Below are 19240 nucleotides of genomic sequence, written 5' to 3' on the forward strand. Positions count from 1 at the left end.
ATAGAAAGTGTCGATCCTCTATGTTGTCTTTAAGGCGATCAGGTGGGTGTGCTCGTGCCTCTTCAAGACTTGTATATTTCTTGTAGTGTCTGTGTAGTTCCTCTCTATACTCTTTAAACAAATTTTTCATCTGCTCATCGATGAAACCATTGACCAGATTACTGGCAAAGTCTAACACAAAATGATTTTGAATTAAGAAAGAAAAGAAAAACTAATTAGTATGGAAGCCGATGCATAGATAATTTGTAAAATATAAATTGACCATCTTACCAATAATCGATCTTTGACAAGCTCTTGTATTTCTATTGGTACCTCTCTCCATGATCCATAACGAATGGAAAAAGATTCTCAAACGTTGGTACCAATAGCATTGCTAAACCACGTTGCATTGTTGCAAGTTGGTTTATTCCATTCATGGTCGATCTCGATAGTAATTCTCCCAAATTGTTGAACATATTTATCCAGATCAACATTTTAAGAGTATCCACGTCCAGCCCTGGTAGTCGTACAACCATACTCTGGGGAAATTATACGTCGTTAGTTTAATGAAGCATTAGTTTATATAAAAATGTGGATCTAAAATTACCTATATTATCTCCCACAGAGGATGATGCGTCGATATGCTTTGACTGAAAGTACTCTAGTATTGCCTCCTCATCAGTGTGACCTACCATTGTTCCTGTGTAAACAATAATATATATGTTATACAACAATATGTAAGTTATAAAATGAAAAAGAACATTTAAATGTGATTTTGAAAATGACAAAAGTCATTTTAACTATTTTAGAATCACTCCTAAACATATCCTTATTCCTCTTTGATCTTATACAATTTGCTCTTATAAAAGTATATCTAAGAGTAGAAAGACTTGAGATGTTTTGAGATAGTTTTAAAATCCTATGTCTAGGCTATTTTCCTAAAACAATTTTATGAAAACTAAAATTGACCTAAGCCTTTCGACATTAGATTCAATTTTAGTATGTTAATCTAGATTATCAATCTAGACTAATAACAATTAAATTTTAGGCCTTTGCTGCTTATTTTATAGCACATTCACATATTTGAATTCCAAAGATAAGCATGGCTTATGATTAAAGAAGATAAGCATGGCACATTCACATTCACATTTTCATCTTTGATTTATTTTAGTTCTTTTATTTTCGATGTTCATTTTAGTTTTCTTGCTTTAAAAAGGTGACCATTATGATCCATTTTCATTTTCATTTATATTTAATTTTTATGGATCAAAATGATAGAATTTAAGATAAGAATCTACTAATTCTTCGTGTCTAATTTGCTATAGATTAACAATTGATAGATCAAATTGAGTGTGTATTGATATTAATGTTATAGTTAACTTATCTCAAGAAAAGGATTTTTTAATGTGTTGAATCTTTCATATTAGTTTTATTTATGCACTGATCAAATTACAATGAAAATTAATTATAATTGAATAAAAAAGTGAGATTTTTTTATGGTGTTAATAACATGTCAAAATCGTAATACAAAACTTATCAAGCCACGTTAATCAAACCATAATTAAATTGGTGTAATTGCAATGAGATTATAAATAATAATAGTTGTGGGTCCCATGTAATTTTCAAACACATACATATTCATGCATAATAGAGCATAACAATCAACCTTCTTCCAACATGTTCAAACAAACATACATAATTTTCAAACATATTCATCAATCAACATTCTTCTTCTTCCCATACATATTCAAACAAACATAACACACACATTCATTTATTTAAACTATTCATGCATAATAGAGCTAACATACGCATTCAAACTATTTATGTATAATAGAGTTAACATAATCGAAATTAAAAAAAAAGAAGAAACCGGTTCCACGAGGGGGAAAACAAAGTTACTTGTCCGACGAGGGGGAAATCAGAGACGGCGGCTGGATGACACCCGAGGGGATCAGACGATACTCGAGGGGGACGGACAAACGAAAACGACGGAGAGAAGAACGGGCAAACGAAATCGAGCGGGGGAAGAAGAAGAATCGAGGAGAAGACTATTCTATTTATATTGAACTTTTTTCCCAGACCGTCGGGATATAGTTGATAAGTGCCGACGGTCACCCACTCACCGTCAGCGGAACTTCGAACTCCCGACAGTAATCTGACACAAGCGTTAGTCGAAGTTCACCAAATTCTAAAAAGAATTGCAATTCTGACGGTGGTCTGACACAACCGTCGATCAAATTTCACCAAATTCCAAAAAGGCTCTTCGAGTCTCCAATGGTTGACTAACCACCGTCAGGATATAGTTTGGAACTTCCGATGGTAGTCTGACATAACCGTCGGTCGAAGTTCATCAAATTCCATAAAAACTAGCAATCCCGACGGTGTTCTGACATAACCGTCGGCCAAAGTCCACCAAATTTCAAAAGACTCTTCGAATGCCCGACGGTTGACTGAACACCATTGGGATATAGTTTATAATTGTCGACGGTTATTGAGTATTGTTGGAATAACATAAAAATTCCAGTAGATGGGTTTTGTATACTGCACACCTTGTTCGACGAATAACTGACCACCGTCGGGCTTAAATAATAACTCTCGACGGTTATTACACACCGTCGGGAGAAATTAAAAAGCCGGACAGTTGAATATAACCGTCGGGCAAAAGTGCAATAAGCCCAATGATTCCTTAGGTGACCGTCGGGAGTTTTTAAAATCCCGATGTTTTTTCGTAGACCGTCGGGATAAACATTTATCCCGATCCCTTATTTTTTACCGTCGGGAGAGGTTACGATCGCCGACGCTTTTTTGATCGTTGGGAATTACCAAAATTCCTATAGTGTTTCTATACCTCATTATCTCTCTTCAATTTACTCTTTCTCTCCGTACTTTAGACTTAACATACTTCTCTATTTTTCCTAATTTTTCAATCTCCTCTCTTCTTCAATACTCCTTATTTATCTTTTGTTTATGCAGTTAAGGCACATAGATTATAATAAGAGGAAAGAGAATAATAGAACCATCAAAGGACCTTGAGACTTAAATATTTGAACAATATTATAACTTAGGAGTTTAATGTATATTGATAACAAAATATGTTCTTTTTGTATTTGGCTATTTTATCATTTTGGTGAGTTTGAAGGAAAGGTTTGATGTTGGGATCTTGTGAGATTTTATCTTTTAGCTTGAAGTTTTGGTGTATATTTAGTTGAGAAAATTTGGATAAATGAGAATGAGAATACCAATATAAAAAATGAGAGTATCTTTATAATTTGTTTTAAAATAGATTATTTTCTAGCTAAAGATAACTTCAAATAAATTAATCACTATACTAAGTATTTTTAAATGCCTTTATTTTTTTGAGAAGTAAAGAGTATTAATGCTAACTTTTAAAAATTCAATGATGTTTTTGAAACATTTTTTTTAAATATATATATTTTATTAAATGAGGTATTAACGATTTTCATCTATATATCAATAACAAATGTTTTTTTTTTTTTTTTTTTTTTTTTTTTTTTAACTATTTTAAAGGTTAGGGGTATTATTGAAGCTTTTGAAAAGTTTAGGGATATTATTGGAACAAAATGGTTTTCATCGAAATTAACAGTAAGAGTATTTTTTATTTTTGTTTTTGTTTTTGTTTTTGTTTTTTGTTTTTTTAATTTTAAATTAAAAGATATGATTGAAACTTTTAAATGTTCATGTATATTTTGAACACAGTAAAACGTTTATGGGTGTTTTCTTTAGAATTCTAATAAAGGTAAATTGGTAAGTTAAAATTGTAGTAAAATCCATGAAATTCAATGAATAAAAAATAAACTTATATGAGATATTTTTAAAAATTTGACTTAAAGATAAGTCCATTTGGCGCAATTTCTGTTAATTCCAATAAGGACATTTTGGTAAGTTAAAATTGTTAAATAAATTCATGAAATTCCAATAAATAAAAAACAAACTTATATAAACCCAAACCAAAGTGAGTTTAGCTAAGTAGTATTGGTATGCACTATAATCCAAGAGATTGGAGGTTCAGTCCCTCCATCCCTGGAATCATTGTACTAAAATAACGAACTTATATTAAACATTTTTTAAAATATGACTTAGTAAGTCTATCTGGATTCTTCAAAAAAAAAAAAAAAAAAGTAAATCCACTTGACACAATTTTTGTATTTTCGAAAAATTTTCAGATATAGCAAATTTAGATTGTCCATAAAGTCTATCATTGATAGATTTTGCTATATTTTTAATTGTTATTTAAAAATGTTGGTGTATACTTGACTATTAGTATTAAAAGGAATAAATATCTAGTACTATCATAGTACCTACTCCTTACCTTCATTATTTGACACATCATTAAATTATTTATTAATTTATTTTGTGAATCTCACACAATTCTTAAACTTTTGTGGTAAGATAAGTATAAAATTTTTTCATACTACCGTACTACTAGAAATTTTTTCAATTAAAAGTGCTACCGATTACAATTATCCTTTTTTTTTTTTTTTTTTTTTTAAAAAAAAACCTCACCCAAGCAAAACCGGGCTCTGTGCTCAAGGCCCGGTCTGATGGCAATGGATTGGAGGGGGCATTCTAAGGCCCAAAAAGCTTTTCCGTCGAAAAGGCGGGAACTTTGGTGTTCTATCGAACAATGGAATCATCATCATCTATAATTAATATTTGTAAAAACTTCTGAATCATTTCTATAATCTGTGTGGCACCCTTGAACGCAAAAGAACTGAAAGCAACCTGGTCGTCTTCTTTAACTCCCGGTTTTGCCTACACCACCGGAAAAAAGAGCAGCAGAGGCAAATGATGGAGACCATTCTAAAGGTGAAAAAGTTCTTATTCCTTCATTTTCATTTGTTTCTGATTATGGGGTTATGTTTGTTTTGATTATTACTATGGCTGTTTCTGGACTTGCACTTCTTTGTAATTGAGTTAAGGGTGAACAATAAGGACAGCATTTGTAAAAGAAATTTGTGGGTATTGAAATTTGTTATGGTTTGATTGATGTTCTCTGTAATGGGTGTGCTGTTGCAGAGTTGCTTTGGATTCTCGTCGTTTAGGCTGTATCAGAAAGAAGTCATTCAGGATATTCTTCTAGGGAAGGATTGCTTGGTTGTCATGGCCACTGGAAGTGGGAAATCCTTATGGTAGCTTGTTCTTAACCATTTGAGTTTTATTGATTGCATTTCATTGTTGGGGTTTGCGTGTTCTTGTTTGTTTAACTTGTGATTAATTTTTATCTTTACTTGTTAAAGTTATCAGGTACCACCTTTGGTTGTTGGAAAAACTGGCATAGTTGTTAGCCCTCTTATATCATTAATGCAAGATCAGGTAATTGATTATTGTCATTATCATTGTTTTGCTTTTTGTGAGAATAGTCAAGGTGTGTACAAGCTGAAAAAAAACCCATTGTTTTTTCTATTTTCTTTTTCCTAAGCCATTTTGGATTGTGGACTTTGTAGGTAATGGCTTTAAAACAAAGAGGCATCAAGTCTGAGTACCTTGGAAGTACTCAGACTGATTCCACAGTTCAAGCCAAGGCAGAGAATGGTCAATATAATATATTGTTCATGACACCAGAGAAGGCATGCTCTGTTCCCAACAGGTACAAATTCCTGGAGCATATCTAAAGTTAATTCTGTCTTTATTTTTCTCCCTCTGCCTCTTTCCGAGCCTCCATTTTATTCCCACACCTTCTATCTGCTGTCCTGTTTGATCATAAGTTTTATTTGTTGCGATCTTCTGTAATCATGCAAAGGTATTTCTTAAAAACTAGTGATATTTTAATTGTAGACTTAAATTATGGTCCTTGAGCATCCCGAGGGGGAACAATGTTCATACAATTGAATCCTTGTAAGGATGGCTTGGTATTACTAGCTGTTACATTATACTAGAACAGATTCTAGTAGTTCTGTCGTATCTAGGAATTGCACATGTGGGATAGATTGTATAATACTGAAGCCATGTCATGTAGTTCTGATGAAATGGATATACATTTACTTGGTAGCCAAAGATGGTTCAAATGGAGAGTTATGATACATGGCATTCTACTATCCTGTCGTGATTAACACCTTTTTTTATTTATGTTGTGAACTTCACTTTTGCAGTTTTTGGTCAAAATTAAAGAAGGCAGGAATTTGTTTGTTTGCCGTTGATGAAGCACACTGCATTTCAGAGTGGGGGCATGATTTTAGGTTAATCTTAGATCCTTTTCATTTTTCGTTCATATGTGTTAAAAGTATCGATATAAATAAATTTATCATAACCTATCAACTTAAGCTTTTGTGTTGATTAGGGATTTGACAATCTTCAACTTTACTCCAATGGATCCTATCCTGAGATATGTGGTCTATTGGTTGCGAGATTGGTTTTATGTTACTTTGTTGTCCCCAATATCTTGTTCTTGTCTACATATTTTCACATCAGCTTATCAAGAACCATATTTCTTAAAATTTCTTCTAAGGAATGGGTTTGTGCTATCACACGGTTTGTTAGGATTCAGTGCAGAACATAATGGGTGTGGTTTATAGAAGCTGCACGTATTCCACATTGATGGGATCGTTGCATTACATAAATATGAGGAGAGTTAGAGCTCATAGAATCGAACAACTTGTGGTGTCCGAGTATAAGTTAGAAAACAAATCTAAAAGTCCACGGGCTGAGTTGATAGGGAAAATCAACTGAAGCAGGTACATGGAAATTATTAATATTTCTCTTATCAAATTGTAGCAATTTGCTTTATGCTTCAGTGTTAGAAAAAATTAAAAAGGGAAGAATATTATTTTTTTGAAAAAAATAATTTATTAGCATAAAAGTACCAAAGACAACGGGACAAGGTATGCACCTTAGCCAGGTGAGAAGAAATTAGATGTATAGTTTTCACTTTTCAGCAAGAAAGTCGCTAGCGAAAAGATTTGGAGCTCCTTGTTTAGCAAAGTTGTTAGCATCGAGCTGAGAAATCATATTGTTGGTTTTTTGTTTCTTTATGTTAGAGCGTGAAGTTTCCTTCTCTCCATTTTAGTACTCTTAATTGTTCTGTAAACTTTTGGGTTCTGGTCACAGGGTAGAATACAAACAGCTGGACAAACTTCGCGATGTTCTACCAGGCCTTCCATTTGTTGCCCTGACTGCCACTGCAACTGAAAAGTAGGTAGCTAAATTTCTTCCAATTTCACCTGTTACTTTTTCTCTTTTCAATGCTTTTGTTCTTTGTTTTTATTGTTGGACTGAAAAAATCCCTCAGCAGAGCTATCACATACTACATCCCAATAGTTTGTGTCGTTATTGAACTCCATTGCTCTATCTATGGTGAACTTTAATTTGAAGGTTGATCTTACTATTATTTATTTAAATAGAATTTGTTAGTCTGACATAAAAGCTTCTCTTCTTTCATTTATTGAAAATTTCCTTCTCTTTTTGGGCGGGGGATTTGAACCTCTAATCTTTTGGTTGAAGGTATATTCATTAACTAATTGAGTAAAGCTTGGATTTATTGAAATTTTACTTGCATGATGGAGAAAAGTGGAACTCTTGTGTGTCACATATGTTTGCTGTATGGGCGTTCTATTTATAAGCCATAGCAATGACATTACCTACAGCTCCATTTAATAATTTGGTGAGAATTTTGATATTTTGCATTATTCTTTTTTTAATTTTAATGTTTATGGTCCTAAATTTATTTACTCGGCTCTATCTATGGTGAACTTTAATTTGAAGGTTGATCTTACTATTATTTATTTAAATAGAATTTGTTAGTCTGACATAAAAGCTTCTCTTCTTTCATTTATTGAAAATTTCCTTCTCTTTTTGGGCGGGGGATTTGAACCTCTAATCTTTTGGTTGAAGGTATATTCATTAACTAATTGAGTAAAGCTTGGATTTATTGAAATTTTACTTGCATGATGGAGAAAAGTGGAACTCTTGTGTGTCACATATGTTTGCTGTATGGGCGTTCTATTTATAAGCCATAGCAATGACATTACCTACAGCTCCATTTAATAATTTGGTGAGAATTTTGATATTTTGCATTATTCTTTTTTTAATTTTAATGTTTATGGTCCTAAATTTATTTACTCGGCTCTATCTATGGTGAACTTTAATTTGAAGGTTGATCTTACTATTATTTATTTAAATAGAATTTGTTAGTCTGACATAAAAGCTTCTCTTCTTTCATTTATTGAAAATTTCCTCCTCTTTTTGGGCGGGGGATTTGAACCTCTAATCTTTTGGTTGAGGGTATATGCGTTAACTAATTGAGTAAAGCTTGGATTTATTGAAATTTTACTTGCATGATGAAGAAAAGTGGAACTCTTGTGTGTCACATATGTTTGCTGTATGGCGATTCTATTTATAAGCCATAGCAATGACATTACCTACAGCTCCATTTAATAATTTGGTGAGAATTTTGATATTTTGCATTATTTTTTTTTTAAATTTTAATGTTTATGGTCCTAAATTATTTACTTGGATTATTTCAATAGATTTTCTTGGGGAATGAATTCTTTGGGTATTTATTTCACATGTTGTTCCAGGGTTCGGAGTGACATTATTAATTCTTTGAAGATGAAAGATCCACAAGTTACCATTGGTTCATTTGATCGGACAAATCTTTTTTATGGAGTCAAGTCTTTTAATCGTGGTCCATTATTCATGAACGAGCTTGTGCTTGATATCTCTAAATATGTAGCCTCTGGTGGTTCAACTATCATTTACTGCACGACAATTAAAGATGTTGAGCAGGTATATTCTTTTGCTTCTAGTTCTTACAAATGCCATTTCCAAGTTCACCGCATTTTAAGAAGCATAGCTAAAGAAATATTTGCATACTCACCAAGCACGATAAATCCAGAGCATCAAGCAACAGGATTGTTTCATTATTGTTAATTCTCTTTGAGATCTTATGTCTTCATGGTGGGCTATTGGCACAATTTGTGCAAGATGCACTTTCAGGTTTATGTTGTTGAGCTTGTTGATTGGCTTTTTGTGAACTTCGGTCCAAACTTTTGTAGATATTTAAGGCACTTGAAGAAGCAGGGATTAATGCTGGAATCTATCATGGTCAAATGGACAAAAAATCACGTGCAGAATCCCACAGGTTATACCACTAGCTTGGGGTGACTATGGAGATGAATTCGATTCCCTCTCTAATCAATAATGCTGGAAACCGTAGCTAATTTGGCCTTTTATTTGTGTGGTTCTCTGATTGTAACACCTTTTCTTTTATTCTTTAATCAGACTATTCATAAGGGATGAACTGCAAGTCATGGTTGCCACTATTGCTTTTGGTATGGGCATTGACAAACCAAACATAAGACAAGTGATACATTATGGCTGCCCAAAGAGTCTAGAATCTTATTACCAGGAAAGTGGGCGATGTGGTAGAGATGGTATTGCTTCTGTTTGCTGGCTTTATTACACGAGAAGTGATTTTACTAAAGCAGACTTCTACTGTGGTGAATCACATACTGTATGAATTGTGCTTTCATTCTTAAATTACTTACCATTGTATTTGATGAAGAATTCACTTTCCCTACTGGTGTATGTGTATATAGTTTAAAATTTGAACTGGATACTTCTGTATTTGCTTTCTTTCGTTAGGAAAACCAAAGAAGAGCTATTATGGAGTCATTGATGGCTGCGCAACAGTATTGTTCCATAGCAACTTGCAGAAGAAATTTCTTGCTCGGTTATTTTGGGGAAAAATCTCAGTCTGATAAATGTGGTTTGTCGTACTCGGTTTTATTTGATGACTATCTTCCAGTAATCAAGTCTCAATTTCATTCAGTACTTTTCAGATTCTGACATCTTTGTTCATTGTTGTTCCTGTCATTCTATTTTGTAAAGAGCATATTGTCATTTTTTTTTATTCCTTTTCTAATTCTTCCCTTTTGGCCAAATGGTTTTGGAGGATTATACCATTTAGCATAGGATTATTGTCAGTATTTATGGTGCCTATGCACAAGAGTGAAGCTCTAAAGTGATTTGCAGAAGACATTGGAAAATTGTCTCTATTGTGGTTAATATGCTTTACTAGCATACCTATTGGGAATTTTGGTGGGGGGAAGAGTTCATACTTTAGGAGGATAAATCATTTGAAAAAATGGTGCGTTGGTGCTTAATCCTTGAACAATCAATTCCTCTGATTCTGTACACTGTTAGAGACTGAAGCATTTACAGTCTTCAACTTTCTCAGAAATTTAAGATCCCCAAACCACTGGTTTGTTTAATGCTCGTTAATATAGAGGCTGTGGTGGTTGTTGGTGTATGCTTTTGTTAAGCCCCTGATTACACCAAAAATTATAAGTGAGGGAGGGAATAATCATGGGGATGGAAATTGGGGAAAAAGGAGGTGAGGGGACCACTAGGTTGCTGAGAGGACCACAAAATTGGTTATAAAACAGAAAGGAAGAGAGTCTAAGGGGTGTGGAATATTTTGGGAAAAGCTGGAGCAGCTTTTGGAGGAGAGATTTCTGGCCCTCTTGAATTGGCTGGTTCTTAGTTTCCATTTTTGTTATTTCTCTTATTATCCTCTTGTTCTTGAGTACTGTTGATTTCCATTGTAGTATTTCCCTTGAAGTATATATAAATAAACCAATTCAGGGCATTGCCCTGTTTCTTGGGAATTGTCTTGTTGGGTATTTTATTATTGCATATTTGGATACCTAAGAGCTTTCAACTATGGTGTACATCTCCCAGTCCAACGTCATCTAGAGAAAATACTTACTGTCCGCCCTTTCAAACACAAAGAGATGTGTTGCAGATTTCTGTGGCTAAGAGCTTTCTGCAGGAAACGTTGGGGAAGAGCTCACTTCAAAGTTTCCTTTAGTGCCCCATGCATAAACTCTTTTGTGCTTTTGATTTTGATTTTTCTTTTTTAATAAAAAATGTTAAAGTCAACGTGGGGAATTTCTTATGATTCCCTTGGCTTCAGGTTAAATGACCATCACCCTTTTGGGACGAGGTGATATATGGTTCATGGTGTCTCAAGGGTATTTAAGGATATTCCCTTGGCTTCAGGCATATAAATGGAAATGTCGATCCTCCTGATCGATTAAAATTTCCTCTTAAGCTTTTTCTACATATTCTTTCCTTCCTTGGTGAGTGTTGTCCTCCATCTGGGCCTTCTAATGGTATTTGTTTTTCTCCAAACTCCAAAGGTTGAGTGTTTGATTTTTCCTGATCTTCTTTTGTTCTTCACTTTAAATGTGGTGCTGGAGATATAATCATACAATGCCTAACTAAATATCTTCATTTGGTGTTATTGATAGATTGATTGGAAATTGTTGTTTGATGATGGCATGATCGATTCTTTTGTAATGTGTATATATTTTGTTTATTTATGAATGTAGCACTTTTGGAATTTTATTTAGTTGTCTTATCAACGCCTCTGGCAGGAAATTGTGATAACTGCATAATCTCAAAAAAGGAGCGTGACATGTCAAAAGAAGCATTTCTTCTATTGGCCTGCATCCAATCATGCAGGAGTAAATGGGGACTGAACATGCCTGTGGATATTCTTCGTGGATCTAGAGTAAGTTCTGTGTCTGTGCTATATGAAACTTTGGGACTTCTGAAACACAGATTATCCTACTTTTCCAATTCATTCAATCCCCTGGCTGTCACGCCCTGTAGTTTGATAGAGGACCCCTTTGTGGTATTGCATCGTGAAATTTTCTAAAACAATATGCTGCTCAAGGAACGATCACATTATAACATAATGCACATTTGTTTTCTGACTTTTACTTCTTGCTTAATCTAACATTCTTTCATGCGCTTGCAGGCTAAGAAGATACTTGATGCTCAGTTTGACAAGCTTCCACTTCATGGCCTTGGAAGAGAATACTCATCAAATTGGTGGAAAGCGCTAGCTAGTCAACTAATTTCTAATGGTAGGTGAAGGAAATTGAATTGCATTTATCTAGATGGGGATTCAGCCAAAAGTACTTGAGCATTGTAGGAATTTTCCTTTGTCATACTCAGGCAGTGTCTTAAATGCAACATTCTTAACTCAAGTACTTGAAAAACTCAGGCATTTTCCTTTGTCATACTCAGGCAGTGTCTTAAACGGATACTTGAGTTTTCCTTTGAGTTAAATAAATCTGATAAAAAGGAGATATATTCATCATAAAACCAACTCCGACTGTTTTCTTTGTCAAACTTACAAAACAAAACTTGGCTTGTCATGTATAGCAGGCTTTAACTTACAAATCCAGTGTTCATTGACCTTATATTAGTCTAATTTTTTTTTATTTTTGGCTAGAATTGCTTGTCTTGCTTCTTTTTGTATTGTAGTTTTAACGTATTGTGTACAAAATTGTATTCTTGTGCAGGCTATTTGACAGAGAACATACGGGATGTTTACAGAACAATAGGGTCATCTACTTTCACCCAATCTTTTACTTCTGCTACTTAACTTCAGAGTTATACAGTTATCCATCCATTTCAAATTTTATCAATAGGAATGCTAATGCTTTTGTGTAAACATCTCCCCTCCTGTCCAATTAAGCCCATTTTCTTCAAATTATTTGAATTTGAAACTGACAATTAGAATAATCCTTCCTTCTTAACAATAGTATCAGTGCAAAAGGGGAAACATTTCTCAATTCTGCCAGACATGACTGTCAACCACCTCTAATTTTGCCGGTGACGAGTGAAATGATTGGTGAGAATGAAACTGACAGTGCATTAAGTGAATCTGGGAAAATGGAGAATTTGGCTACTTTGAAGAGTGAACTTTCAGAGGTTTGCATGTTAAATACTAATTGCCTATTCATGCCTTGTTTATTTATATTATTTTACCCGTTTCCTATTGTCAAAATGTTGATGGGTTGAGATAGTTATTTTCTGAAAATAGTTAAGTTGCACATGAATTATGTTGAGTACTCATGGTTTTGGTTATTAGAAGTGTTATATGGAGATAATTGTCATTATTTGTTATATTCTTTGCTCCAATTAACCTTTCCCACTGGGGTTCTCTCCTGCTGCATGCTTGTCTTTGAATGAGTATATCGTGAGGCCTTTTTATTAACTCGGTAAATCATTCGTGTCTTGCTATTCTTTTCTTTGTATATTGCAATTCTTGGCTTACTCTTCTATGTTATCACTGGCTCTCTTATGATGTTTGATCATATAATTAAATGGTAGACAAATTAGGTAAACCATCGTATTTCCTTCCTTGTTTATTTGTTTTTACCTTTCTCAGTTCTATTATATTTTGATCGTTCCATTTGTATTTGCTTGATTATTTCTACCCAGGCTGAGGAAAAACTCTTTCAAATGCTTTTAGAAGAGAGAATGAAGCTTGCTAGGAGCGCTGGAACTGCTCCGTAGGTTCTGCAAATACTTTTAAGCTGCTCATTATGAAAACTAGCATTTTACTCCATCGTGGATTTGTTTGTATGTATGTGGTTTATATGGAAAACCTTTCTTGTCTTTGATCTTTCAATATGATAGACCCCAAATCACTCAAGTGTATACATGGAAGAAGAAAGGAAAGCGAGAGGGACCGAATCACGTAAATACATGAGAGAATTTATACGTTTATGTGTGTGGACTGTTATTTGTGCTGCCCATATGGTCCCATTACTTAGTACGTTTTGGGAGGTTTTTGGGTGAGTGAGGAGAGGGAGGAAGGCATCTTTTTGCTATTTTGCTAAATTGTAGCTCACTTAGCATTGTAGGAGTGGAGGGAGCTCTCGAATTGCATTGACCAGACCATCACAATACTTCCTTTCTGCAGGTATGCCATATGTGGTGATCAAACAGTTAAACGAATTGCATTGACCAGACCATCTACCAAGGCAAGATTGGCAAATATTGATGGTGTCAACCAGGTATGTCCGTCACGATTACACGACTACATATTCTTGAATTTCTATGGGGTTGAAAAGAAGTCATTAACATTGTATTTATGTATGCTTGTTCGACATGGATTTCTTACTCGAATGTCAACACCTCATACACGTGCTATGCTAGTTTGCTATAAATTGCTATTGAATTTCAATACACATTTATCAATATTTTGTATGATCCATTTCATACATCTAGAGTCAGAGTTCGACTCCATTATCTTGCACATTCAGGCTTCAGCTATTAGATTCTAACTAGCAAAGTTGTGGGATTGTTATTTTCTCTGACATGAAATGATTATTAGACAATTCAGTAATGAACTTCAATAATGGTACAGCATCTGCTAAAAATGCACGGAGATCTAATTCTTCAAGCAGTCAAGCGTCTATCACAAGAAGTCGGACTTTCACTGGATGGTGAATATAAAGAAGAAGGAAATGGACAAGGTACTACAACGAGAAAACCCTATACAGAATCGAACCAATGGCGACCGTTGGCTCCGGCAAAGTTTGAAGCTTGGAAAATGTGGCATGAAGATGGTCTCTCAATACAGAAAATTGCTGTAAGTATTTTTCTTTTCCTCGAAGTTATTGAGGGAAAAAGGTTTGTGAAGATGAACATGGTAGCAGGCTAGCAATTTACAAGCTTATTCACACATTGAAATTCACCCATGTATATAAGCTTGAAAATGAACTTCAAATCAGCTTAGACCGTTGCAAATATCAAATGCAACTTTGCAATGTTCTGACTTTAGATACTTTTGACCTGAAAGAAGCTTGCCTGATGAAAAGAAACAACCTTTCTAGAGTGATTTTGGCTACTGAGATTTGTGTTATTTAAGCACTCTAGTGTTTTTAGAATTTTCGAAATCACGTTTGTTTTTGTAATCAAACACCACAAAACTTCTGAACAACGCATTTAATTGAAAACAAAAAAGCACTTTTTACAATTCTAGAAATTATACAAGCCTCGCCCTTACTATGTTTAGTGCATGCTTGAGAGTGATATTGAAATGGTTAAAATCACTTTTGTCATGTACAAAATCACTTTGAAACTTGCTTTTAGTCATGCCAAGTCAAGTTATTGTTTAGTTTTGCATTATCAAAATTGATTTTGAATGATTAAAAGCATATTCCAAAGTGAGTTTGAAAATAACAAAAGTGATTTTAACCAGTTCAGAATCACTCGTTACTTTAAACGTCTAGAGCTATTTCTCTTTTCCCATTAAGTTATTCTGATATATCATTATTTATTTGGAAAATAGAACTTCCCTGGTAGATCAGCACCCATCAAAGAGACTACTGTTTCTGGGTATATTCTTGATGCAGTCCAGGAAGGATATGCAATTGACTGGACCAAATTCTGTGATGAGATTGGACTTACATGTCGGATATTTTCCAACGTTCAATCTGCTATTATGAAGGTCGGATCTGCTGAGAAGTTGAAGGCTATAAAAGATGAATTACCAGAGGAAGTGAGTTGGATATTGTAAAATATGCCTTCTGTTTCTTAACTTTAGTCCTCCATGCCTTCAAGTTCCTTGTTCCTTTTATGCCTGTACTTTTTTATTTTTCCGTTGAATGCTCCTTCGTCCGTATGACTGGAAGTTGGTATTTGAATGGCAGATAAATTATGCACACATCAAGGCTTGTTTGGTAATGCAAAGCTGTGGAATGTCCCCTGAAGGCCTCCTAACCGGCAGCCACCAGGATAGAAAAACCGACGAACCCATGAACGGTACGTCATCGTTTTCAGGGAGTCCAACTTCGTTACCGAAGAAAGAAGAGCCTTGCATAACTGAAACACCATCAAATGGAGAGGAGGAAATTTCTGTCTCATTAAAGCGCCAGAAAGTCTGTGAATTGGAGGAAGAACGTCGGGTTCCGGTAAAAGCAACCGAGAGCTTGCTAGTAGAGTGGTTGAAGAACAATGATGGGGTAAGTGAAATGAAGTCTGAAATATGTGTTCTTTTTTCTCTTATGCTAATCCTTCCAAACCCTCTTTGAACTTCCACCATAACACGGTTTAAATGAAGAATAATGCAATATGGTTTGATAATGCAGGTTACACTCAACAATATAATAGAGCAGTTCAAAGGGTCTGAAGAAGAATCTCTAGTTGCTCTGCTAAATTCCCTTGAAGGTGATTTTGTGATATATAAAAAGAACAATATCTACAAGCTCATGTAAGCTCTAAACCTTTCGCTCTAAATCCTCTAATTTTGTGTATAGGAATAGGATTAAACCAAATGCAAAGTGTTTTGTCATTCCTTTGTGAAGTTTTGTCATCTTTTTCCATATTCTTGAACTTCACAAATATTAGCTCCTCCCTCTTCAACCATTCCCACAACCACCATGCAATCTTGTGTTCCATTTGAGACTGTTTTTGAGAGCGTTGATGGTGGTTATGTAAAAACCTTTAACTGCTTTGGCAAAATTCATTGTGTATATATTTGTTAGAAATCATCTTTTTTTTTTAACCATACATTCATTTTCATAGTTAAAATTTTTTTAAATTGATTAGCTCAATGTCACCATTTAAAAAGATAAATAAATAGCACATATTTCACTTATATCTAACCATGAATCTTATACTTAACAAACAATCTAGAGTAAACATAATATCAATTTAAGTTGAAAGTATATATGATATTACATTTTAAATATTTCTTTTAAAAGTAGAGTAAGAATCACTTTTGATCCTCCAACATTCATGAATTAGTCTTTAAATTGTGGTTGGTATTTGGTAATGTTTTGTCTTTGTACTTTCAATATTATATTAATTTATCTTAAACTTTAATAATTAATAATTAGGTTCCTATACTTTACAATTTGTAATGATTGTCTTTTTTATAAAAAAAATATTATTAAAATTTAATGAAATTTCTTATACACGTATATGAATAAACGGATCGAAAAGCATATTTTTTTAACTCTAAGGTTTTAGTTGTTATAGAAGAAAGTTGGCATTGAATTTTGAAAAGATTTTTCATAATAGGGACTAAATTGTTAGAAATTTCAAAGTTAGGGGCTAAATTGTTACTTATTCAAGTTTAGAGACAGAATTGTTAGAACTTTGAGAGTAAAGGAACTAAAACATTGTTAACTAAAGTTTAAGGTTTAAATTATTATTTTTATGAAAGTTTAAGAATCAGGGGTATTTTGTAACCTTATTACCAAGCTTGTGCAAATTTTGATAGCAAGGCTATGTAGTCAATTGTTAATCAAAATAATTTAGCATTATTACGAAACATTATAACTTACACTTTTGGGTTTCAATATAAAATTTATCAAATATGAATGTACTTCATTTTATAGCTGATTTTTCTAGAAACACAATTGCCAATAATTATTTTAAAAGTTAAAATAATTCCAAACTAGGCCTAAGTATAATATATGAATTTAAGGGGGTATACTAACTACCGTTTTATTTCAATACTTTGAGACTTATTCTATTTTAACACGAATACTTTCATATGTTCAAATTTAGTATCCACTCTAAAAAAATCTCAAAAATAGTATTTACAATCAGTTTAGAGAAATTATTTCAAATGGTAAAATTGTTGAAAATATTTACAAGATATAACAAAATTTTAGAACTATCAATTATAGACGTTGATGGACACTGATAGACTCCTATCATTGTTTATCAATGTCACTGATAGACACTGATAGCAGTGTCTATTATTGATAATTCTAAATTTTGCTATATTTTGTAAATATTTTGATTCATTTTTGTATATTTGAAAACAACCCGTTAGTTTATTGTTAACTATTTTTTTTAAAATAGAAATCTATCATATCAACCTTCTCTTTATAAAGTTTGGAAATAAATTATTATCAATTCCGATAAAAATCAACTCTATACTAACAAAAGATGAACATTAATATTTAATGAAAGTATGTAGATCGAATTTAAACATTTAAAAGTAGATACCATAGCTTTTAGCCTAATATTTTCAATCGTTCCATTTTCTATAACATCGTTACAAGCCAAGTCATATGAAGCAATTAGGTTTACAATAGTGTGAAAATACATTTTGATAACACATCATTTTGTCTAAGAATTTTAATGTTTTAGATAGGAAAAAAAAGGAAAGAATAATACATAAATGATGAAATCAAAATACATCATTATAGGTAGCTATGGTTTTGTTGGGAAGGTGAAAGACAAACATAAAAATGCATGAAATTAAAATCTGTCACATTTTCTCTTTTTCTTGCAGGTTTTGATCTCAGCTAAATCCTTTTATTTTAATTTTCTATGGATAACTATAACATTTTTTCCCCTAACTTTGCCAAAAGGACAAGAATTTTCTTAAAAGAATTGCAACAAAAGAAGTTTTGTCTATTCTATCATTATATGTCATATCATTAATTGAAAATTATTTACCCTTTTTTAGATTCATCATCTATTTTGGCAGATTTTTTTTTAATGAATAAGTTATCTTTTAGTCTCTAAATTTTAATGAACTATTGAATAACTATTTTATTTTTATAAATTAAGTCTATAAATATTGCTTTCATCTATTAATTTATATATTTTCTTATTATTTTAAGAATATTTACAAATTCAAAACTAAATAGTGAAAGAATAAAGTAATTAAAAATAAATTATTTTTATTTTTAAAAATTGACTAAGAATTTAAATATTTATATATAAAAAATATAAGTACAAAATTGGGAAAGAATAACTACAATTTAAAAAAATTAAATGGTTACCAAATGAGACCTTAGTTTTATATGTAACAAGTACTTGACATATATATATATATATTTAAATAGTTGATTTATTACATAGAGATTTAAATTTATGCCTAATATAACCTTAACTTTCATTCTTTCTAGTATACCATGAATTTTGTTAAAAAGTATTAAATAGGTCAATGATATGTTGGATACAAAAATAAAAATTCATAGATATATTGAATATGAAATTGAAAGTTTAAGAACCTATTTAACTATTTTTAAAATTTAGGAGACATATGACACGATTGAAAGTTCTACACTACCGATTAGACACTTTTGATAATTCAAAAGCGAAATAGACACAAACCTTAAAGTTTGATTTAGTAGAGACTAAATTAGTAATTTAACATATAATAATTCAAATGAGGAAGAAAAATACATAAAAGTATTTAATTCCTCATACTCTTATCGTGATTTGATCCCTCAACAATTGCAAGGATAAGAATCAAACATTTGAACTCTAGGAAAAAAGGTCGAACATGATAATTATCATTGAGACTTTGACTAATATGTAACAATCTAGTCTATATTTCTATTTTTTTTTAAAATTAAATGTTCAAGTCTTCAATTCCACATGTTATAAGAGCAATATATATATATATTATGTATGTAAGAATGTATTTTTATAATTAAACTTTTTAAAAAAACATTTATTGTCT

At 32.5% G+C, this 19240-nt stretch overlaps 1 protein-coding gene across 2 annotated transcripts; it reads left to right on the forward strand.

The window, feature by feature from the left end:
• The first annotated feature begins 4543 nt into the window (after window positions 1-4543).
• On the forward strand, window positions 4544-16295 carry LOC120074470 (uncharacterized). 2 transcript variants are annotated; one of them, XM_039027604.2, is made up of 20 exons: window positions 4544-4809; window positions 5020-5132; window positions 5241-5316; window positions 5448-5590; window positions 6093-6179; window positions 7048-7131; window positions 8517-8724; window positions 8994-9079; window positions 9220-9451; window positions 9583-9706; window positions 11379-11515; window positions 11765-11873; window positions 12315-12357; window positions 12558-12726; window positions 13240-13310; window positions 13724-13817; window positions 14171-14395; window positions 15098-15307; window positions 15459-15770; window positions 15897-16295. In XM_039027604.2, the coding sequence occupies exons 1-20, from the start codon at window positions 4789-4791 to the stop codon at window positions 16020-16022; spliced, it is 2670 nt and encodes an 889-aa protein (XP_038883532.1). In that variant the 5' UTR covers window positions 4544-4788; the 3' UTR covers window positions 16023-16295. The 2 variants fall into 2 exon arrangements, with proteins under 2 accessions (XP_038883532.1, XP_090167591.1); XM_090311465.1 differs by lacking the exon at window positions 4544-4809 and having other exon boundaries at window positions 4987-5132.
• The last annotated feature ends 2945 nt before the right edge of the window (window positions 16296-19240 follow it).

Source organism: Benincasa hispida, chromosome 3 (genome assembly GCF_027475165.1).
Source record: "Benincasa hispida cultivar pf3 chromosome 3, pf3_genome.v1.1, whole genome shotgun sequence".
Lineage (NCBI taxonomy): Eukaryota > Viridiplantae > Streptophyta > Magnoliopsida > Cucurbitales > Cucurbitaceae > Benincasa > Benincasa hispida.

What these genes read in the sequence shown, in the direction of transcription:
- LOC120074470 (XM_090311465.1), top strand. Translation starts at nt 4,990, where the DNA reads ATGTTCTCTGTAATGGGTGTGCTGTTGCAGAGTTGCTTTGGATTCTCG. An exon ending in ATATTCTTCGTGGATCTAGA is followed by an intron (nt 11,516 to 11,764) that starts GTAAGTTCTGTG and finishes ATGCGCTTGCAG; the next exon opens with GCTAAGAAGATACTTGATGC. An exon ending in GATGTTTACAGAACAATAGG is followed by an intron (nt 12,358 to 12,557) that starts GTCATCTACTTT and finishes TCTTAACAATAG; the next exon opens with TATCAGTGCAAAAGGGGAAA.